We start from the raw sequence: 24,715 nt of genomic DNA, 5'->3' as shown, positions 1-24,715 counted from the left end.
AAATACTATAGTAAATCAGCCCTGTTTATGAACGAGCTCAGCAGTGCTTGAATGTTAGCAGGAAATGGACATTTTTAAAACGTCAGTACTGGGACAACACTGTTACAGACAACACAAGGGTGTGCTACAGAAGACTGCAATGTTTTATCACTCACCGAGTTACATAGGCTGAAGCAGGGAAGCGTCCCCACAGTGTTTACCTGCTGCCATGAACTGAAACCTTGGAGGACACTTGAGCATGTTACTCCGAAAGAGATTGTGATGTTGTTTGTTGCTAATTTGCTTTTAATTGTTTAATTTAAACTTACAGAAGGATATTAAAGGGATGTTTACACCATTTCTGCATTTTGAAATCTCGGCAACAGCTGGAAGTTTGTAATCAACAGCATTTTACTGAAATGTTTACAGTGCTGGTTCTATACTTCCGGGTTTCTTCCCACCACAGCCTCGCTTCGGTTCTTTAAAATGGCGGCCGCATGAACGTGTTTTAAATGCTCAAGGACTTTTAATTTTCAGTATGCCAGCTCAAGCTTTTACAGTAAACTGTTATCCTATTTTAAACACGCAGTGTTTAATATTTGGCTTTATTAAACATCAATGATCTTCACTGCAGTATCCCACAATACAATACCACAGTATTTTCAATGGGGTTTCAGTGCTCGCCTGCTGCTTAAATGGTCTATCATCACATTTTACGCTTGAAATAAATGCTGAAGTGTATTTATACTGTATTTGCATTACAATATATGCTGTAAAAGGAACCTAATGTAACTGGAAATAGTCACATCTTTCATCAGACAAATCCTTTTACAATCCAAGAGAGGCAGCAATGATAAGCAAATCCTATTATGTCTTACTCTTTTACAACACTAATCATCATCTTTAAAGCACATTTTCTTTTGAATGCAAGAGTCGTTTTGTATTATTTTGGATAATTCGTTGTTTAACCACTGGGTGGAGTGCAGCTTAAAATCTCATAGACAACCGGAAAGACTGACACAGGTGTGTAATCAAGGGGCAAACAGCATTTTCTGAACGTGACTGTCATGATTAGGACTGTGAGTGTGTGGAAAATGAGATTGGAAAACCATCTTATGGGGTTCACAAGTAAAAGATACAACAGAACTGTAAGTACAATAATCCAACTGTACAAACTCTTTGATAAACACAGAAAAGCAGTATTTTAAAGGATGATCTTTATTGTTTTGACTACGCGTCAGAAACACCTCCTTACACCTCAAGTGACAATACTGCTATTTGTGTTGTTTTTACATTTACTTATCTTTGCTCAAATATTGTAAATTATTTGTCTATACAATAAAAAATTGTGCCATTGATTTGACATTGTACCATACATTTGAAAAAAAAAAATCATGTGTGCTGGTAAAACAGAGTTAGATACAGTATTTGTAACCAAATTAATGGTTAAATGCTTTTGCTTTTCTTGGTGTGTGTGTACAGGGGTTGGACAATGAAACTGAAACACTGGCCAATTTAGTCTTGACTTTATGGTTTAATATTACCAGCATGGTGGCCAATCTTCATTGATTGCACTTTCCACCAGTAAGAGCAGAGTGTGAAGGTTTATTTAGCAGAGTAACAGCACAGTTTTGCTTAAAATATACAATGCGCTCAGCATCACGGGCGACATCAGAGTTCAAAAGAGAACACACTGTTTGTTCGTGACTCGCTAGCTCATCTGTGAACAAGACAGCAAGTCTTTGTGTTGTATAAAGAGCCACTGAAACATCGATTTCAATGGGGCCAGCAGTGAAAATTTTGGGCTGTGGATAATGTAAAATATGTATTGTTCTCTGCTGAGTCTTTATTGACTTTCCCAATATTTACATGTCTTACTTTCCCATGCAAAATCCCCAATAAAGCGCACCACCCAGACTGTTCTGTGCCAAGAGTAAAGCATGGAGGTGGATCAGTGATGGTTTGGGCTGCAATGTCATGACATTCCCTAGGCCCAATACTTTTGTTGGACGAGCAACTTGCTGCCAAGGATTACTGAATCATTCTTGAGGATCATGTGCACCCTGATACAAACATTGTATCCTGAAGGCGGTGGCGTGTATCTGGATGATAATGCACCAATACACACAGCAAGAATTGTGACAGCGTGGTTTGATGAACATAAGTGAAGTTGAACATTTACCATGGCCTGCACAGTCACAAGATCTAAATATCATATCATACTTTACGGTGTTTTGATGAAGTGATTCAGAAAACAGTAGACCTGGCCAATATTCTGAAAAAAAGAATGACTTAAAATCCCTCTGGCCACTGTGCAGGATCTGTATTTTGTCAAGATGAATTGATGCTGTATTGGCCACAAAATGAGGCCCAACACCACACTAATAAATTATTGTGGTCTAAAACCAGGCGTTTCAGTTTCATTGTCCAACCCCTGTATGTTCAGTGCATTTTGTTTGTTATTTTTGTCTGAATTATGCTGTTTAGCTATTGTGGACAGACTATGAGGTATGAATGATAGGGAATCTCCCAAGAGTGAGACTGTTTTAAATTTGTGAAATCCATGTTGGATAACTGGTTAGATACTTTTTTTTTTTCTTTTTTTTTCTCACACATTACACAACACTACCGACTGAACAACATTTAGAGCACAGGTCTCAAGCTCAATTGCTGGAGGGCAGAAGCTCTGACACAGTTTTGCTCTAACCCCAATCAAACACCACTGATCCAACTAATGAAAGTGTTCAAGACTCTTTTAAATACCTTGATTATTTAGATCAGCTTTGTTTAATCAGGCTTGAAGCAAAACTGTGCAGAGCTGCAGCCCTCCAGCAATTGAGTTCGAGACCTATGATTTAGAAGATCATTGACTGGACAAACTGGATGAGGATGCTTGTTGATATTTTTTATTTATTTATTTATCTTTAAAGAGACTGAGGGCTCTATTTTAACGATCTAGGCGCAAAGTCTAAAGCGCATGGTGCAAAAACACTAAGGGCTTGTCCGAATCTCCTTTCTGCTGTTTTAATGACTGAAATACACGCTTTGCGTTGCTTCGCATGGTCTAACAGGGTTGAGCTTATTCTCTTAATGAGTTATGGGTGTGTTTTGAGCATAAACCAATCTCACATTTGCTTTAAGTGTCAGTTGCATTGCGCCTTGGCGCATTTGATATTGACATAGCGGACTTTGTAAGAGGAAAAACTGAATGCTTTTCTAGCGAGAAAACAGTTAAACCATCTGCAGCGTGAGGATACAGACGAGCCTCCTCCAATTGGCTTTTACTTTCACTTTCTCTTTTTCGTGGAGTAAGGAAACCACTGAAGACATCCATTAGCCTACATTATTTACATTTGTTTGTTAAGTGCAAAGATTTGCTTAAACTATTTTTAAATTTGGTTCTAATTTTCAGCAAATGGATAAATGAACAATAATAACCAGTGTGGTCAAAAAAAAAAAAACTCATATCCAAAGATGCATCCTATTCCCCATAAAACCTGACAGGAGGACAAATCTAAGCTTTTTTTTAATAAAACAAATATAAATACGTATTTAATACTACTACTACTACTACTACTAATAATAATAATAATAATAATAATAATAAAAACCTTATACAAAAGCAAATTGTCATGAATAAACTGAAAAAATACCCTGAGGTAAAGAAGGCATGAAAGAAGTGTTTTTTATATTTATGTAGAAAATAATAATTTTTTTAATATTTTAATCCTTTAATTCTATTTTATTTGTAAAGATATTTGTGTATTGCTGTACATTCTGTGTAGTAAGCAATGTGTAAGCGAGATGCCAAGTTCAGACTGCATGATTTTAAAAGTAGTCTTGTCACAGATGTTTTCACACTGCATGACTATCTGGGCTGGCGTTTTGTCGCTGCTTTGTTTACACTGCAAGATAAATCGGCCACAGGGGCTTTCACATTGCATGACTTTACAATAGAAAGAATCGCCGACAACTTTATCCAAACTACGTCTCACAGCCAAAAACACATCGTATATCTTTTGTTATTAACTACATAACGAGAAAGAAGCCTTTAATGGGGTAGAAAATGTACTTATTTGCTCACCTGGGTTTGAAGGGAATTAGCAAATTCTCCTCAACTTTCTTTTTTAACTTTCTGTATAAAACGTCAAACAGACACGGGTGCTCCTGTCAAACCTCCACTAGTTTTTCCTCCATTTCTGGGGTCCAAATAAACCGAAAATGAGCGCTTTTAACTTCTTTTTAACACACCTCTTTTCTAGACCAGCACACCCATGAGTCCACAAAGTAGCGCAAATGAATTTGCTATTTAAACAACATGGCGGAAAACGGGAAGATTAAGGTCGCATTGGTCTGAAAATAGCAACACGTCGAAGCAAACACATCTTGCACCTTATTGCGTCGGGTGTATGATTGGGCCCTCAGTGATAAATTCCTAATAGTACTTATTTTAAATGTATTAACTGATTATTTGTTGTTTTCTTTTCTGTAATAATGTTGTTGTGATCACTCTAAATAGTTTTAGTGCTTTTAATACATTACTTAATCATTAAGGTGTTTTTACAATTTTCTGCTTTCCAAACTAAGAGTCATTTGATAATTTTTTATTTGTATTGTATGCATGTATGCATGCATGTATGCATGCATGTTTAATTTATTTATTCATTTTTAGATATACATAATATACATAACACCCTAAATATTTCATGTGTTTCCTGCCTCCTTCAGACCTAAATATTCTAATGGCCCTGAGAACTAGGTTTCTCAATTATATATAAAATTATATGGAAAAATAATCTATTGTCCAACTGTTTTGTGATTGTATATACCTGAGGATTTTCTGGGTGGATCTGTCAATATATGAAGAGTTCAGATGCAAAATCCTCTAAACGCTGTCTGAAATGTTCTCCTATAATTTGCATTTTTCTCAGCCTCCAATGTTTGTTCAGTTTTTTTTTACTTGAAAGACAATGAGAAGAGCTCATTTGTCACTATAAGTGTAAGTAAAATTACTGAGCATACATATAGGAGTCAGAGAAAAATGCTAATTTTAGAGAGAATTTTCAAATGGCTTTTAGAGGTTTTTGCAGCTAAACTCTTCATATGTATTTAATTTACATGTTCGAATTTTTATTATTTTTGGAAATTTTTATAATCATAAAAATTGACTTGATCAAAGCCAAATTTTGTTAATTTTCTTCAAGAAACTAAGGACTGTTTATACTGTTTATTTAACATTGTTTATAAAAAAAGCAAAGAAGACTTATAATATTCTTCAAGAATATAAGTTTTGTGTATTACTGTATAATTCTGTTTTGTTGTTGTTGTTGTTGTTGTTGTTAGTAAAAAAGTAAATAAAAAAGATCCATCCTGAGTTTACAAGTCGGATTAAACGACTCTGTGTTATTTCCAAGTAGGAAGCTGGAAAAACTCTAATTTCGATTTTCCAGAACGCAGCAAAAGATCTGCAGCTCATTTAATCCATTTTATTTGCTTAAATCGGAACGTTTTCACTGACATATTGTAAAGTTTTGAGTGAAAATATTTATTATGAATAATAATCCTAGGCTAAAATTAAGTTCTAGAAGCGACAGAAGATTTAGAATTTATTAGCTTGAATTTTTTTATTTGCATCATAACTGTCACTCCACTATATACAGTTGACAGTTGAAGTCAGAATTATTAGACCCCCTGTTTATTTTTTCCCCAATTTCTGTTTAACGGAAAGCAGATTTTTTCCAACACATTATCAGACATACTGTGAAAATTTCCTGGCTCTGTTAAACATAATTTAGGAAATATTTCAAAAAGGAAAAAAAAAAATCAAAGGGAGGCTAATAATCAGTCTTCAACTGTATGTGTTTATTTTTATTTATTCACTAGTTTGTTTGTTTGTCTAAATCTGAACTTCTCCTAATTGTGTGAACTCAAGTGGTGGATTGTTACGAGGTTAAACTTTCCCTAATAGCTATATCTGAATTTAAATGTCAGTTTAATAAACCAAGATATGTCACAATATTAAAGGTTTCTGTTTCTCATCTCTTTTTCCTGGATCTGATGTCATAAACTAGAAAAGCTGCAACAGCCACGCCCACGAGAGCAGAGCCGACCAATCGGATCACAGCTTCTGTCGGACCACAGCAGTGACCAGAGCCTGAGGACCAGAAACATCAAACTGAGCTCAAATCAGGAGGTAAATTTTAACATAAGCACAACTAAGCTCTGTCGTACCTTTGCATGTCTGACAGAGCTGAGTGATGTTCAGATGTGTGGTCTGGTTGCTGATGGTGTTGTTGATCACACAGCTGTAGGTGTTGTTTTCTTGATATTCCACCTCCAGAGGTAGAGAGAGACTGATGCTGAGATCAGACACACTGATGCTGGACAATACACTGTTTCCTTTGTACCAGGAGAGACTCACAGCGCTCACATTCACCACTGAACACAACACTGAACAATACTGCACTGATGAAGATGAGGATGAAGAACAGTCTCTGATGAGGACAGGAACAGGCAGGCGAGCTAAACAACACAAGAGAAACAATAGATCAGAAAATGTCTGTTTTTTTTTTTGTTTTTTTAAGTCAGATGTGTAGAAACAAGTAGACAGAACAATTATTCATTCATTTATTTTCTTTTCGGCTTAGTCCCTTTATTAATCCTGGGTCGCTACAGCGGAATGAACTGCCAACTTATCCAGCCGCAACCCATCTCTGGGAAACATCCATACACACTCGTACACTACGGACAATTTAGCCAACCCAATTCACCTGTACCACATGTCTGGACTGTGGGGGAAACCCAATCGAGCGCGGGGAGAACATGCAAACTCCACACAGAATCGCCCAACAGAACAATTAGTAGAATAAAAAAGCCCGGATTTCATTGCTTTTTTTAACTCAAAACTAATCCTGAATTTGTTCAGACAGCCAGCATCATGATACAGTGATGTAAACGTTCACACATTTTAATAAAACATTTTAAACTATAGTTTATATAGTATCATATTTGAATATAGATCATATCCAGTACAATGTAGTTCACCTTAGTATTCATGTAATGAAATACCAGTAGGATCAGCAGATCTTAACATATACTGAAATGTATGATCCCACATATGACAATTATTTTCAATACTTTTTATGGATATGAATACTATAGGAAATTATTTTGAAAAGACAAATTGTTGCTTGATTAAAATTATTTGGCCATTTAAGTAGCAATAGTGTAATTGTTAAAGTCTGTTTGAACCGGAAGCTGTGACCTTTTTCCATATTGTGATGCAGTTCCTAGAGAAACTAAATATTATATAAGAAAACAATGGGTGTGGCTTATTTTTTCGACTGCAAGCTGATTGGATGTAGTAAAGAAGGCATTAAATTCAGAAACATCAGGAAATGGGTTCAGCGGAAGTTATTATAACCTAACAGACTCCTCCCCCTCACCATTTCTGTTTGTTGCCTAAACTGATGGGGCGTGGTTATCTGCACACTTCTGATTATTAATAGCAAAATCTGTACATATATTCATCTATTGTTAATCTCTGTTCATAACTAATACAAGCTGTATATAATGTTCGTAGTACAACCATCTGTAAATATCACTATAGTTTTTCTATAACTGCACTTATAATTTACACCTGTATTCTGCACTTGCTGCAATTGCACTGCTGGTTAGACCTAAACTGCATTTCCGTGCCCTGTACTTGTACATGTGTAATGACAATGAAGTTGAATCTAATCTGATCTAATCTAAGTGAATTAGCCACACCCAATACCTCTAATCTGACAACTTAACTGAAAACAAACAGGAAGTGCATTTTTAGATTACATGGGTAAACTATTTTTTTCTTAATGACATGCACACATCAGTTGTTCACCAAAAAACTATCAATGTGAGCTAACAAAATCAAAATATTTAGTTTTGATTTCATGGGGACTTTAGGCGAACTCGCGTACAGTTCACGGGTACGCACCCGAGTTCAGAAGACGTTCACACTAGCTAAACGTACTGTACTATGATGTCAAACAAACTCGGGTGCGGACCAAAAGTGCTAGTGTAAAAGCACACTTAAAGTACATTCATTTTGTAGCTGTATTTAGGAAATTGGTATTGAACTTGCCATAAACAGTGATGCTGAAACTCTTGCTCAGGCTGTTGGTCTGTAGTTGATAAACTCCAGCATGTTCAGTTGTGATGTTCGTGATGGTCAGAGATGCAGTTTGATCCACCTTCAGTCTGTTTCTGAATCTCCCATCAAGAACATCTTCATATATGGTGATTCTGTTGTCCATTACATTGATTTTAGTTATTAAAGTGTTTTCAGCTCCAAACCTCCACTTAATCAGTTCATCCTCCAGCAGTTCAGTTAACCCAGTGTGTAAAGTCACTGAATCTCCCTCCAACACTAACACTGACTCTCCCAACACACCTGAAAAACATTTTTTTTTTTTTTTGGATGAAATGTATTAATTACTTAAAATTCATGGATAAATCACTTCTCAGTAAAACTTTAATTGTACTCAAAAATAAAACGTTCCACTGTGATTCAGATCAGTGTCATACCATATAGCATGGCAAAGATGAGAAAACAAGCAGGTCTAAAGTTATTTATGACAATAATTCAACATACACTGTAAATAAATAATCTGTTAAAAATAGACGGATAAATTATTAACAGAAAATGATCAGTACAATGTTTTTTAATAAATTAGTTTTATTATCAAATGTCCGAATTCTGATTGATTGACAGTACTTGTTTTTACACAACTGCAAATCTGTGTTTATGCACATGCACAGTAAGTGTAGTACTGATTTCTAATTTTTGTAAGTGTACATATGTCAAATTTGAAAATCCACTGATTAAAATTGTTAATGACATAAAACTTAAAACTCATGATTTTCCACTTAAAATGAGCTGGACTTACCAGTCAGATGCCAAAAGCAGACCAAAACAAACACATGAGCCATTTTCATGTAATATTGACTCAATTATTTGAACACGTCTCTGATAGATTGTAGCTAACAGGACAGTGTTAAAACACAATATGAACATATTTCCGCACTCAGAGGATTTGACCACCAACCACAGGTTTTGCATGTACAGATATGGCAAGAGTCTGCTCTGATGTCACTTATATTAGGACTTGTTCATCACAGCAGATCATTTTTTATAAGTGGTACCTTCTTTAAATGTAACTAAACTAAAACTTATAATTAAAACTGCCCTTTAAGATGGATCTTGACGGATCAAAGTAAATTTTGTGGCTTTTCTTTTTCATTTTTTGAAACTTGAATTGCAAAAAATTTTCTATATGATTGATATTTTGCTGGTGAAATGGAGACTGTAGGATGGTTAGTGTTTGTTTCTGTATATTCTTGTTTTGGCAACAGCAGATCACACTTATGCGAATCACATGTTTAAATATAGACACTGAATGCAGAAGCTGTATGCACAGATCACACTTACCTCAGGTTTCACTTTGACTCATGATCTGAACAGTTTAGGTGTCACATGCTCACGCTGCTCAAGCATTAATCTCCACCAACAGTACAGACTATGGATGTGGAAACGAATCATTGTAAAGCAATGAGGCTAAAGATTCTGGAGTTGGATTTGTAATTGAAAGGTTGCATGTTCAGTTCTCACTATTGCTGGGAGTGAAGGAACAGCTCTTCTGCCTTCAGATCAAGGCATTGTGGGTGTTGTGACTGTGACCTTTGAGCAAACTAACATAAACATCTCTGTGCTCTCTTCCTTAAATAGATTAACCCTTAAACTGACTTCTTCAGTTTAACATTTTTAATAAATTTGCAAAGATTTCAAACAAGCTTTTTTCACATTGACATTGTGTGTTATTGTTTGTAGAATCTTTAAGTTAATAAGGCTGTATAAGAAGAAAAGTGGACATCTGTGTTTCCAAATAAAAAGTTGAAGGTAACATTGATGATTTAGGTCTTCAAATTTTTACATATATTTTCCTTTTACATTGTTTTGGGAATGCTGATATTTTCTCTGTTCTCACCGATCTCTTCATTTTTTAGGTTAATTGTCCTAAAATTATATGTGTGTTTGGACTGAACCCATAAAAAAAATTTTCCCGCTGCGTAACATATGCTGGAAAAGTTGGCAGTTCATTCCGTTGTGGCGATCCCAGATTAGTAAGAGGACCAAGCCATAAAGAAAATGAATGAATGAAATGATTGCATGTATAAATTTGTTAGAAAAGGGTTGTTTTTGTTTCAGTCACATACATTAAATGCTTAAATGTTTATTAAATATGGTACTGCTTATATTATTTCACCAACTCTACACCTATAAAAGTGTTAAATGTGCGTGTCCGTGGATGGGGCTGTGTAGGTGTGGTAATGTGGGCTGGTTTGGCTACAGTGCCTGCCAGGGCTGATTTTTAGTCCCAGTCCGCTCCTGCACACAATTCAACATTATAGACTATGGATGTAAAATGAAGCATCGTAAAGCATTGAAGCTCATGGTTGGATTTGATGGAGTTGGATTTGTAATTGAAAGGTTGCAGGTTCAGTTTCTCAGTATTGCTGGGAGTGAATGAACAGCTCTTCTGCCTTCAGATCAAGGCATTGTGGATGTTGTGGTTTGAGGCCTATGAGCAAACTAACCTAAACATCTCTGTGCTCTCTTCCTTAAATAGATTAACCCTTTAAACTGATTATTTCTCTCCAGTTTCTAATTTTAAAAAAAAATTGCAAAACAAGCTTCTTTCACGTTGACATTATGCATTGTTGTTTGTAGATTTTTTTTTTTTTTAAGTTATTAAGGCAGTTTCAGAAGGAAAGCGAAGCTCTGTCTTTCAGATAGTTTTGTTCACAAAGTTTAAGGTAACGTTTATATTTTATGTTTTTTAATTTTTACACATTTCATTTTATATTGTTTTGGGAATATTAGTTTTTTGTATGTTCTCACTTATCTGAACTGTTATTTTTAAAAACTTTGCTTTTCATTATTAGCCTATATATGAGTAAAGTTAGTCTTGTAATGGTGAATTCTCTGATGTAACTCTAGATGGCGCACGAGTACTGGTGTATATGGCCTACTCATTCTTGCAGTGGTCAAATCCCACACATTCAGTTTCGTTTCAGAGGATGTTTATATTGTACGGAACCCCGGAAGGGGTGTAGTTTTTTTTTTTTTAGTTTTTTTTTTACTTTTCTAAAGATGGATAGAAAGTGCGATCATGGGCCACAGCCCTAACCAGCAGGTGGCGGTAACGCACCTACAAGTTATATGCCAACCGCCAACAAACTCATGAGAAGAAGAAGTACAGAGCCATAACAAGATTTGGCCGTTTTAGATAGAGGACTTCGCTTTTTGATTTTATAAAAAACAATCAAATTAGCTCTGCTTCTTTTACCGTAATTCGAGGATGTGGTGTATGTGCATGACATTACAGAGGACATAACGTTTAAAATCCTAATTATAGTTGGAGGTCATTCGTGTTCCACAACTTTATCATCATGATGAGATGCGCGCCGGTGTTACGGTTTAACTGGTGACCGTGTTAACTGGTGTCCCTTTCCAGATGTAAGCTATTCACGTTTGCATATTGGCAGATTCGTCACTTTTTCACAGCAACAAAACATGTCCATACCAAATAAAGATTCTTATTACTTGGTGTCAGTGTCATTGTGTGCATTATTGATTTTAATATCTGTGTAGCAGAACAGTATATAACCAAAGTAAATAAAAAAAAATAATTAGAATTGACATGTCTTTAACAGGATTCGAACCCGTGTAGTGAAAAGGTTTAGCACACGTATCAATCAACTTATCTAACTGAGCTACTCAGAACTCTAAACGAAGCGGTCTGTTTTAATATATTTGTCAATTAAAACATGCCTTGCTGTGGTTGTGGACCCGTATTAATATGTTTCCATCGATGTTAACATGTTTACATGTTGTTTAGTTACATGTACTCGCGTTAACGTGTTTCTACAAACTCTCCCGCTGATAGAATAGCTCTCTGTGACTAAACGATGCTTCATCAGTTGCTCAAACCATGTTTTTTCTTAGTTCTAGACTCATGTCTACCTGTGCCTTTGGAGTCGTGTTAACTCGTGACCCATGCTCATACATGTAACGTAAATAAAGATTTTATCCAAAAAATGAATACAATGACGATATTATTATGCAACGTATTATGTCTAATATATATAATATATATTTCATATATAATATTATGCAACAGAATATTAGAATATTATGCAATCAGAATATAATAGTCCCATTGACTCGTGTTAGTCTGTGTCTACAAAGTTAAACGAGCTGATATTTTCTCAGAATAGCTCTAAATGACTACGATGTTCCGCTAAATAAGCATACGTTAAAAATCGCAGTCCCCCCCCCCCCCCCATTTTATTTTAAAGAGAATTAAAAAAATCAGGCTACATAAACAAAACTCGTATGTGGATTCGAACCTACTAACAAAAGAGAAGCATGAATGGAACATACGTGCTATCTAATTGAGCTATCAAGCACTGATAAAACGTGAGGCTTAGCAGCTTTTAGTAATTTTATCGTATGTAGCCAAATCATGTTCATAAGTACCTTGATACAGATGTGACCAAGACCATACATTGAAATGTTGCGATTTTCAATTAATATTCTGTTGCATAATATTATATATGAAATATATATTATATATATTAGACATAATACGTTGCATAATAATATCGTCATTGTATTCATTTTTTGGATAAAATCTTTATTTACGTTACATGTATGAGCATGGGTCACGAGTTAACACGACTCCAAAGGCACAGGTAGACATGAGTCTAGAACTAAGAAAAAACATGGTTTGAGCAACTGATGAAGCATCGTTTAGTCACAGAGAGCTATTTTATCAGCGGGAGAGTTTGTAGAAACACGTTAACGCGAGTACATGTAACTAAACAACATGTAAACATGTTAACATCGATGGAAACATGTTAACACGGGTCCACAACCACAGCAAGGCATGTTTTAATTGACAAATATATTAAAACAGACCGCTTCGTTTAGAGTTCTGAGTAGCTCAGTTAGATAAGTTGATTGATACGTGTGCTAAACCTTTTCACTACACGGGTTCGAATCCTGTTAAAGACATGTCAATTCTAATTATTTTTTTATTTACTTTGGTTATATACTGTTCTGCTACACAGATATTAAAATCAATAATGCACACAATGACACTGACACCAAGTAATAAGAATCTTTATTTGGTATGGACATGTTTTGTTGCTGTGAAAAAGTGACGAATCTGCCAATCTGCAAACGTGAATAGCTTACATCTGGAAAGGGACACCAGTTAACACGGTCACCAGTTAAACCGTAACACCGGTGCTGTTTCTTTTACCAGTTTTCGCTATCGGTAGGTGTTTTTTTTTCTAGAGCTGCCATCAGCACTTTCGGTTTCGCATGAAAAATCGCAGTTTTGTTCTAGGAAATTCTGAGTTGCGCAGAGCACAAAGCCACGCGGGGGAGCTAAAATATAAGGGCTTTACGGTATTTGCTCAGAATTAAGGCATTGATTTTTTTTATTCACACATTCAGACTTATTCCTAAATAATATAATTTCACAAACATATTACCTGCTAAATAGTAAAATCATATTAGTAGCCAATGACTATCAACGTACAGTATTGTTTACAGTCAATAGTGCTAATGTTGTTTTCAAGTCATACTTGTATGTGATTTCAGGCCTAATAGTCGAAGTACTATGGTAAACAATATGGGAGCATGATTAAAGACACTTATGACTTTATTCATACACAATAAAGTCATAAGTGTATTTTCCACATATACAAAGAAAATATTATAGACCGTCTAATTGTAGGATTAAGTGCAATAAACTAATTCAAGATCTTAATATTATCATACTTGGTTAAAATCACTTTGTTGTAAAATATAAAAAGCAAGCAATAATGTGTCACTTTAAATAAATTAGCCTAATATAGGTAATCATTTAAACAATATATATAGTTATAAACTGATTATCTTAACTGATTATCTGATTATAATTATAAGTTTATATATAAACTACTGTCTTTTACTAAAGTGTCACAGCTGTTATAAGTATATATATATATATATATATATATATATATATATATATATATATATATATATATATATATATATATATATATATATATACTTATTATTTTTTATTATTAATAGTTAATTTGTTCCTATTGCTAAATTTGGGTTTAAAAACTATTTATTGCGTACTATAAATTACTACAGTATTAAATGTGGGAAATCATTAATTAAAAGGTTATTAGAAAGTTATGCAAATAAAAACTTTAAAATCGCTTGAGTAAAATATGAATATAGTGTTATACTTTTGTTACATGTAAAAATATTTTTATTACATATACTGTATTATTGCCTATATTAACTTGCTATTATTTCCTTGATTATAAATTAATCTTTCATATAAATTAAACCTGTCCAAATTAGATCGTTCAGCAAGGCCAGCAAACAAGTATTTGCCATATAATTGTCAGATAATAATGACTGATCAGCTATAATGACTGATTAAAACCTGTTCAGTCTATTATATTGAATGGCAATCGGTAACAATGCTCCCCATTCGGCCATCTCGATCGCAGTATTTGTGAAATAAAGTAAAGTAAACGCTATTGTTTATTGTGTACAATATTTATTAATCATATATATATCAAAATATATCGATGATGATGTTCAAAAAGACGTTAATAACATTAACATCCGTCGTAACCATATATGGTTTGCCTAGATTGTGTGTGCCAGATTGTGTGTGCCTAAAACGTGTGTGGTTCTGCAGGCCTGCAGCTGGATATTATTGGGATCAAATATCTGAATATAAAACCAACTTTACCTCAATAACCATGGCATGCTTCAGAGGTTTTCGAATTATTGATAAAAAGATTTGCGAAATGTGGATGAGAAACAGGAGAAATCGTTTTTGCAGCATAAAACCTTACTGAAAAAACCAGCCTAGGCTGGTTGGCTGGTTTTAGCTGGTCGACCAGGCTGGTTTTAGAGGGGTTTTGGCCATTTCCAGGCTGGTTTCCAGCCAATTCCAGCCTGGTCTTAGCTGGTCTGGCTGGGAGCCCAGCCAAGACCAGCTATGTCCAGGCTGGTCAAGCTGGTTTTAGTTGGATTTAGCTGGTCTTTTTTTCTAAAAATCTCCTTACTGATGCTGTTATGTAAGTGATAACTCAGCAAACATCTCCTGTTTTATTCTTCAGGTGTCCCCAGATTTGATGAAATGACGATTGTGTCTGTGTCAAAGGGAGACTCTGTTGTTCTGCACACTAATATTACTGAAATACAGAAATATGAAGAGATCGTATATAGATTTAAAAAGGAACATGTTATTGCCAGAATCATAAAAGATAAACAGATCTTCTCTACATTTGACAATGAAGCCGATGGGATCTTTAAAGGCAAACTGCACCTGAATCGGAATGGAAATCTCATCATCACTAATATCGGACCGAACACCTCTGGAATATATGAGCTGGATGTCAAGGGGAAATATCACACATTACACAATTCATTCAATGTGACCATCAGAGGTGAGCCAGTTCAGTGTTTAAATGTAATAATAATCCATGAAATTTACTGTAAACACTTTAGTTATATATTAGTTAATTGTATAGACATTAAAATATTATTATTATTATTATTGTAATCTGCATTTCTGTTAATCTGGTGAATGTTCTTCATTTATGTCTTTAAATTTCCTCTATCATATATATAGAATAGCTGACAGTGTTTTACTGTTTGGTTGTTTCTGTCTGTAAATGTTTTGCTTTGCTTACGTTGAGACAGATGGAGAGAATCAGCTGTCAGTGAAGATGGGAGATTCTGTCATTCTAGAATCTGGTGTTGAATTAGACGATGATGACCTGGTACAATGGAGACTTGAAGACTTTGTCATAGCAGAAATCAACCAAACAGCTCATTCCTATGTTCATGATGAGAGATTCAGAGATAGACTGAGGGTGGATAATGAGACTGGATCTCTGATCATTGACAACATCAGAAACACAGACTGTGGAGTTTATCACCTCGACATCATGGGCAGCCGGCATGTCATATTCAAGAAAATCATTCTGTCTGTCTGTTGTGAGTATATCTGTGTGTATATTTATAATGTGTATAAATATACACACTGCAAAGCACTGTAAAGCACTGTCTGATCAATACTACACATACTAACTGTGCTGTTTGCTGAAGGCACAAACTAAAACTCCTGTTATTTGTTACGAATCACAATCATATTGAGTGTAGATTACAGCTTCCAGCTCAACTTATGAGAGTTAAGTCAGTTCATTTATTAGAGGCTAAGCTTTAACAAAAAACTGACAAAATTAAAGGAATTTTAATGCAGCAACTCAATAAGGACAACAAACTAATAAGCTTTGCAAGAGAGAAAGGCTGAATCAAATGCAAAAGTAACCTAAAAAACGCTCTACAAAAGAAAGAATAATGTTTAATTTAACAAATAAACCCTTATCATTACAAAATAAGTCTTCAAAAATTTCACATTTTAGTTAGTGACACAATAAGATAACAATTTACTTGATTAAAACAAAGCTTTAATCAGAAGATGCTTGCATGAGCAGTGTGATACTCATAAACTGCATGCTGTATATCAGCACTGATGTGATTATACCATACTCATGCCCACATTATATCTTGTGTGTCTTAAAGCCACTTTTATGTGAGGAACTAATTTATTCCACTACAGATTCACATGTAAAACAGACCATATAAACAGTTGAGCTAACGCCTCTCTTGCTAATTCAGAAACGACACTTTAGGACTAGCAATAATGAAGCAATAGATTTTTCCTTTACATTATGGCGATGATTCTAATGCTTTAGTCATGACAAAACAGAGAATTTGTTACGGATGTGTTTCTGAAGGATTAGTATAACAAATAACATGCATATAGTTAGTAAATCATTAACCCCATAAACTAATTGCACTGCAGTTTCTACAACAATCAATTAACTAAGGAATTGATGAGAACCACGAGTGAAAAGAACACTTGATTAAAAGTGAAATCAAAGTTTTTATGGTTTCTTATGGTATATTTATTAAATGTGTTGATGAGGACTAGTTTATTTACCCATCATGCTTTAGATGTATGATATATCCACATTTTGTGGCATTATTGGGTGACTAATAGTAATCTATTGTGTAAAACTGAAGTCAGAATTATTAGCCCCCTTTGATTTATTTATGTATTTTTTTATTTGCCAAACTATGTTTAACAGAGCAAGGAAATTTTCCCAGTATGTCTGATAATATTTTGTCTTCTTTAGAAAGTCTTATTTGTTTTATTTCTGCTAGAATAAAAGCAGTTTTTAATTTTTAAAAGCAATTTTAAGGTCAGTATCATTAGCCCCTTTAAGCTATATTGTTTTTGATAGTCTACAGAACAAACCATATACAATATGGTAATTATACAATAACTTGCCTGATTACCCTAACCTGCCTAATGAACCTAGTTAAGCCTTTAAATGTCACTTTAAGCTGTATAGAAGTGTCTTGAAAAATATCTAGTCAAATATTATTTACTGTCATCATGGCAAAGATAAAATAAATCAGTTATTAGAAATGAGTTATTAAAACTATTAAATTTATAAATGTATTTACAAAAGTCTTCTCTCCATTAAACAGAAATTAGGGGAACAAAATAAACAGGGGGCGAATAATTCTGACCTCAACTGTATACGTTACATCCTTGTGTGATTAAGTAAGATACCTGTTGAGTTTGTGAATACCGTAAACAAACTAGAAGCAGTTAGTAGAGACGACTGTTTTAGATCATGTTAATTTCCTGCACTGATGAATCATTTTGCTTATTATAACTTCAGAGGAGACATGTTTGCTGTCTTGGGCTTTCAAACGTGTTTACAAATGCTCCCATCATGTATCTGTAGTAATAATCGTACACCCCTGTGTACAGCGATGGTGGCTAATGACCGTCTCTTTTTAGGTAACAAAGATCTGGAGATTGACCCTTGGAGACTGCCATTCTTTGTTGTTTCTCCACTGCTGGCACTTACTATTTTAATTCTTGTGGTGTGCTGTTGCAAGAGAATATGCAAACAAAAAGATCAGAAGAAATTCAAAAATAGAGGTAAGATTCTATTTTACTTCTAGTGTGATTATAAAGATAACTGATTAATCACCATGCTGACAAAAAATAAAAGGTTTTGTGAAATAAACATTTTAAACAGAATTCTGTTCAGGTACTTGGCAGCTCTGTTGTTTTAAATCATATTGTTCATTTCCTTCTCTTACATTCTGTGATTCATTGTTGTTTTGCAGGAGGAGAAAAGCGTCAGACGATCTGATGGGATCCTGTAAGATCAGCAAATATCTACCACAGTGTATCCATTTTAAGCAAATTACGAAAAAGGTATACGAAATGTGCTTTTGCGTTTTCTTTTCGGGTATTATTGATTGGCCTATGTTTAAACAGCTTGTTACAAAAAAAATGTATATATAATCTGAAAAAAGCAAGACTTAATTCAAACTATAGCCTCACTAACCCTGGGCTCTGTATCGTGATGCTGGCTTTACAGATTCAGGATTACAGCATTAGTTGAAATGTAATCAGGCTTTGTTGGTTTAATGACACTGATTGTCAGCTTTCTCTGTAAACTCAAGCTTTGATCATGAGTAAATGAGCGCATACAGATGAAAGTGCGACATCAGTAACAAACAGCCAATCACAGGCCTTGAAACATAAAAAGGCTGTAATCGAAAATACTCAGTCAGGGTGTTTGAATGTTTCTAGTGTTGGAATATGAAGCCAACTCCATGCGTGTTCAATAAGAAAAGGACTGGAGAGTGTTTTTCTTCAATGCCAAAAATATCAGTAATTTATTAGATACAAATGAATAATTTGATAACAGAGTTCTGGGTTATGTTACTCCAATGCAATACAAGAATTACATTCAAGAGGTTCGCAACTAACATACATTTCCTGACTCCAGCATATATACACAACTGATATTAACCGGTGGAGTTTTGGTGTAACGTCACTTATCAGTCATTCTGCAGTCCTTTGGCTCTTTGTAACCCCTAGACATACTTCCTCTTTCTGCGACCCTTCTCTGCATAGCAGAACTGAACAATTAAGTGCATCTTTAATATATTTCACAACTTATACAAGCATTATGACAACTTGTGGCATGTTTAGACTTTGTATTAAACAAAGGCCCCCACACTAATTCTTATTCTGCTTTTTTTCACTTGTCAGCATGTCCCTTACAAAAGTATGCAACACAGTAAAAAAAAGAGGAAGTGTATCTGGTCAAGATGTGTCATAATACAATAAAAAAGATTGATTAATCTGTTGTTAGTCTAAACAAATTTCTAATAAAAAATAAAGACACAAAATCAATAAAAATAAATTCCTTTTCTCCAACACTAGTCATGTGATTGGCTATTTACTACTGATGAGAGAGTCTGCTTAATTCACCAAAGAATAAAATAATATTTATCCCAAAAAAATATTATTTTCTCTCTGTTTACTTGCACTCAAGTGGCTTTAAACCTGTAAGAGTTTCTTCTGTTGAACATAAAACACAATATTTTTAAAGATAAAAGCACCTATTTACATCCACAGTAGAAAACAAATTATCGACTCAATGGCTGCTGTGTTTTTAACATTCTTCACAATATCTTTTGTGTTCAACAGAGGAAAGAAATTCAAACCGGTTTGATCAGGATGAGTAAATGATGACAGAATTTCCATATTTGGATGCACTGTCCCTTTAAAAGAAAAAATATGAATATTTTAAAACATTTATACAGCAAGATGAAAAGAGCTTTCAAAAAAGTAGATGTGAAAAAATGATGTGTAAATATAGCCTACAAAACTCAAGTATGAGCATGTAAATGTAATATATTTCAGTTTTTTTTTTCTTATAGCCACTTTAAGCCTTTACTGCAGAAATGTATCAAAGTGCAATACTAACTAGCTTTCTAAACTAACGTATGGAAATGGTGGAATTAGTAGATAAATGGATAATTTTAACTGCGAAAAGCAAAATTAGCTCAGTTTATGAATATTAATAATCAATAATAACGAGTTATTATTATTATTATTCCGGCTTAACCTTCTGTCTATTTGGTTAAACAAATATATACATATATATGATTTTGGCGGAGCGGACTCTCGGATTATGAATATTAATTATCAACAATAACAAATTATTATTAATCATTAATATTCTGGATTAACTTATTGTTAATTTGACCAAATAAATAGAACCAGAACTCGCCCGCTCGTCTGAGCGGACTCTGTAATGATCTATTTATTTAGAAAGGGAATTATTACTACTCCTTGTGAAGTAGATCAATCATTCATAAGTTTTGATCAACTTATAGTAGCTAAGCAGGGGGAATCTGTCATTCAGTGACTTTTTCACAAGCAATACAATCCATTTGATTATAATGGGATTTATTGACTATTTATTGAACAAACGCACGAACATAACATAAAACATAAAACAAATGTATACTGAATGTAGATAAATATACGGGTCTATAGAACATATAACAGAAAGAAACAGAAAAGCGAGGAAATAAAGAGTTCAGATAAAGAGTTGCAAATCTACCTCAGTTCCACGCACTATTAAGGATCACCAAGATTATGAAAACACCTTTTTGATAAAGGGGCACAGCTTATTTGCATAACTAAAATACCTGGAGTTTAGGGTTTTGTGGTCTCTCTCTTTTGCGAGTTTCTTCCGATGTGCTGGAAGTCTTTTTCGATGTCCTTTCTTGAGGCGTGGAGTTTGCAATACAGGTGCCTCCCCTTTTACAGACTGACCAATCGCTTCGAGGCAAAGTTTTAGTGGGAGATCTTCTTTGTCTCTGCAATAGCATGCGAAGGAACATTAACTCAGAGAATTGAATAATGTAAGCCGTATTGATCACGATCATGCCTCCTAGCTCATGAGCTGTAGGATTGTGTAAGCTGCATATCGGTACAACACATGATGCCCTTAGGAGTAGCCTGATTTGCACATTCTGACATTATTGATGCTTTACATGGGCCTAAAGGTACAAGGCGTACAGGTTATATGTGTCCCAGAGACACAGACTTTGTGGCACCAGTGGTCATAAACTCGCGCAGAGGAGACTCAGACCCCTTTATAAAAATAAATACATAATTTTTATCTATGGACCATACTCTACATTAGTCAATTTCATGTTTGATGTAAAGAAATCAACATTGTCTGTGTAAATTAACTCTGCTTTGAGCTTCAAAACTAACGAACGTATCTTTATGCTCTTCTAATTTCATAGCGCTCAAAAACATATGATAATAAATACAACTTTTGCGGATCAGCTTTGAGATGAACTATGTGCTTCTGTTGCAGATCATATTGAAGTTTTAGGCTTGTTTCAGTCAAATGTAAAAGTAAGCATCCAAAATACACTTCTCAGTATTTCTCTTGTTTCACTTTATCTCATAATTTTTATATTTGTCTTTAGATGTCAGCTGTAATACATATTTTAAAGTTTTTTTTAAATGATTAGTTTGTCATAAATGTCCACTGCTCTAAACTGATTTACACTTTTCTATAGTCTGAATGTTTTACGTCGATATATATACAGTTGAAGTCAGAATTATTAGCCCCCCTTTGAATTTTTTTTCTTTTTTAAATATTTTCCAAATGATGTTTACAGAGCAAGGAAATTTTCACAGTGTGTCTGATAATATTGTTTCTTCTGGAAAAGGTTTTATTTGTTTTATTTTGGCTAAAATAAAAGCAGTTTTTAATTTTTTAAAAACCATTTTAAGGTCAAAATTATTTGCCCCTTTAATAATTCTGACTTCAACTGTACATAACATAATAATAATAATAATCCCTTACATTTATATAGCTCAAAGTGCTTTACACAATGGGGGGAATCTCCTCAGCCACCACCAGTGTGCAGCATCCACCTGGATGACGCGACGGCAGCCATTTTGCGCCAGACCGCACACCACACAACAGCTTATAGGTGGAGAGGAGACAGAGTGATGAAGCTAATTACGATATGGGGATGGTTAGGAGGCCATGATGGGCAAATTTTGGCCAGGATGCCGGGGTTAAACCCCTACTCTGGAATTTTTTAGACCACAGAGAGTCAGGACCTCGGTTTAACGTCTCATCCGAAAGACGGCACTCACTGAGCAGTATAGAGTCTCTGTCACTATACTGGGGCATTAGGACCCACACAGACCGCAGGTTGGGCGCCCCCTGCTGGCCTCATTAACACCACTTCCGGCAGCAACCTAGCTTTCCCATGTGGTCTCCATCCAGGTACTGATCGGGCGCAACCCTGCTTAGCTTTAGTGGGCGACCATGTGAGAGCTGCAGAAAGCTATCGGCCGGCTAACATGTAATTTTTTATTAATCTTTGGAGTGTTTTTCTGTCTAATTGAGTCTATTATGTAAAAACCTTTGACTCTATCAATAAAAGTTAAGATAACACAGGAATTGTGAACCTGACTTTATCCAATGTTCTGATTTTGTTGCATAAATGCTTTGTAATTCATAATGCATTCAACAACAAAAAAATAAATAAAAGTCAATAACTGATCTGAGCGTTTGCTTTATTGATTCTCTCTGCCTTCAGTTTGAGATGTTGGGAATAGGCAAGTCACGATAAGGAATTTTTGTTGTGCGATATATCATTACAGAAATTGTTGCTATAAGCAATGTTATTGTCATTGTATGCCACTGATTATATAATGAATAAATAACAGCATAGTAATGCAAAAACCTTAAACATATACACTATAAAATATTGATCAATCTTAAGGTACAATTTGATGTTAAAAAGGTGCACAAAGTTTTTCGTATAAAGGGCAAAAACCAAATATTGAGAGCTGTGGGCCAAAGGTAAATATACCAAACTGTACTACATTAAAGTTCATTCATTTTCTTTTCGGCTTAGTCCCTTTATTAATTCGGGGTCGCCACAGCGGAATGAACTGCCAACTAATCCAGCACGTTTTTACGCAGCGAATGCCCTTCCTGCCCCAACCCATCTCTAGGAAACATACACACACACACACTACAGACAATTTAGCCTACCCAATTCACCTGTACCCCATGTCTTTGGACTGTGGGGGGAAACTGTCCAAAAACTTTTTCATAAATAATTAGCTTAACCTTTGACATGTACTGTTACTAGATTAATGGGATTATTATTCTTTCTAAAAATTATTTTTAGTTCTGCTTACCTTCTAAATGTTATCAACCTCTATCACTTGATTAATAAAAAGGCAGACACACAAGTGCACTTTTTAATCTATTAAAACTGGTCAACGTGTATAAAAGTTTAGAAACATTTTATAAACATCACACTTTACATCACTTATTTTATTATACTTAAATATTTAAATACTTAAAATTAAAAATTACGCATTAACTTAAGCAGCTGTTTTCCCAGGCTAACTGTCTCTGTTTCACTGATGGTTGCTTCATTTTAAATATATACGCTCATATTTGCTATGACTTTGCATGAGCACATCAAGTTCAGCTGGAGAAAGAAATGCTGATCTCTTTTTTTAAGATGTTGCCATGGTCACTCATAATATCTGCGCTCCATTGATAATGCCTTTTTACAGTCATGGTGTGCGCGCTTAACTCTGAGTTGGTCTACTCAAAGTTGATTGACCTAACTCAGATCAGCTGTTCTGAAACCGAAAACTCGGAGTTTTTAATCTCTCGGTAAATCAACTCAGAGTTCAAGTTTAAACTCCGAGTTGTTTGAACCTCCTTACTGAAACAGGCCCCTGGTAGACTGGTAAAACTAAATATTTTAGTTATGAGATTTAGTTGAAAAAATCGTATAGTTTGTTCATTACAAATGCTAATTACTGAGTTCAAATTACATGTGATACAGATTAGATGCATAGCCTTAGAAGTGTGTTATCCCTGTATAAACCGAATTATAATTGATAAATTTAATTTAATTAATAATAAAAATAATTTTGTGTGAGACCTATTTCTGTTTTATAAAACATTGATGACCAGATAGCTTTATACAGGTGGATGTCAATAAATTAGAATGTCAGGTGATTCATTTTACTAATTAAATTCAAAATGTGAAACTCGTATATCATAGATTACACACACATATTGATATATTTCAAGTGTTTATTTAATATATGAAATAGTAAAGTTAATCAACTTTTCAATGACATTCTAATTTATTGAAGATGTTTTATTTGTATACTTAACAAAAATATTTATTTTATTATTCACACAAATAAAAGAGGGATGGCATTTCAATAGCTGAATTTCAGATTCCAGACACAATTTATAAAATATATAGTCTAATATCAGGTCAAAATGTTTTACAAATAGAAAGAAGATTGTTTCACTTTATTAAACATTATTATTAAACGTTAATCTGGCATATACAGTTGAATATTTAGATGGAATGTTTCCTCAGAATCTGTGAAGCGGATCTACAGTCGTGTCAGTTCTTTGTAATGCATAAACTATATACGAGTCTATCAGGAGACAACAGCAGCGACAAAATACATTTTTTATTTCTTCTTTACAAGAATTTGGATGGTCAAAATATCAGGATTATGTTAAAGTTCTTCCATGAACCTGTATTCTGAATAGCAGCATTTAAAACCCTTTACAGCACCGATCGACGCTGATCGCTTGATTTCAGTGTCTGCGAGTTCACGGT

At 34.4% G+C, this 24,715-nt stretch overlaps 2 protein-coding genes across 11 annotated transcripts; one reads left to right on the top strand and one right to left on the bottom strand.

Moving 5' to 3' along the window:
• The first annotated feature begins 995 nt into the window (after positions 1 to 995).
• On the top strand, positions 996 to 22,602 carry si:dkey-19a16.2. Of its 9 annotated transcripts, none has more exons than NM_001443476.1 (7): positions 996 to 1,127; positions 6,051 to 6,172; positions 6,390 to 6,492; positions 15,226 to 15,555; positions 15,812 to 16,108; positions 17,991 to 18,134; positions 18,326 to 22,602. In NM_001443476.1, exons 3-7 carry the CDS (start codon positions 6,477 to 6,479, stop codon positions 18,349 to 18,351), a joined length of 813 nt encoding a protein of 270 aa, NP_001430405.1. In that variant the 5' UTR covers positions 996 to 1,127; positions 6,051 to 6,172; positions 6,390 to 6,476; the 3' UTR covers positions 18,352 to 22,602. The 9 variants fall into 9 exon arrangements, with proteins under 9 accessions (NP_001430405.1, NP_001430404.1, NP_001430408.1 ...); NM_001443475.1 differs by having other exon boundaries at positions 6,320 to 6,492; NM_001443479.1 differs by having other exon boundaries at positions 6,320 to 6,496.
• LOC141380086 (uncharacterized) lies at positions 5,833 to 9,713 on the bottom strand. 2 transcript variants are annotated; one of them, XM_087303853.1, is made up of 4 exons: positions 9,449 to 9,713; positions 8,102 to 8,410; positions 6,211 to 6,501; positions 5,833 to 6,133 (listed from the first exon to the last, which is right to left on the bottom strand). In XM_087303853.1, the coding sequence occupies exons 2-4, from the start codon at positions 8,271 to 8,273 to the stop codon at positions 6,015 to 6,017; spliced, it is 582 nt and encodes a 193-aa protein (XP_087159979.1). In that variant the 5' UTR covers positions 8,274 to 8,410; positions 9,449 to 9,713; the 3' UTR covers positions 5,833 to 6,014. The 2 variants fall into 2 exon arrangements, with proteins under 2 accessions (XP_087159979.1, XP_087159978.1); XM_087303852.1 differs by lacking the exon at positions 9,449 to 9,713 and adding an exon at positions 8,907 to 9,090.
• Positions 22,603 to 24,715: the final 2,113 nt, after the last annotated feature.

The sequence above is a fragment of the Danio rerio genome, chromosome 22, assembly GCF_052040795.2.
Source record: "Danio rerio strain M-AB ecotype USA chromosome 22, GRCz13ab, whole genome shotgun sequence".
Classification (NCBI taxonomy): Eukaryota; Metazoa; Chordata; class Actinopteri; order Cypriniformes; family Danionidae; genus Danio; species Danio rerio.
This window is presented reverse-complemented; position numbering and strand designations above follow the sequence as displayed.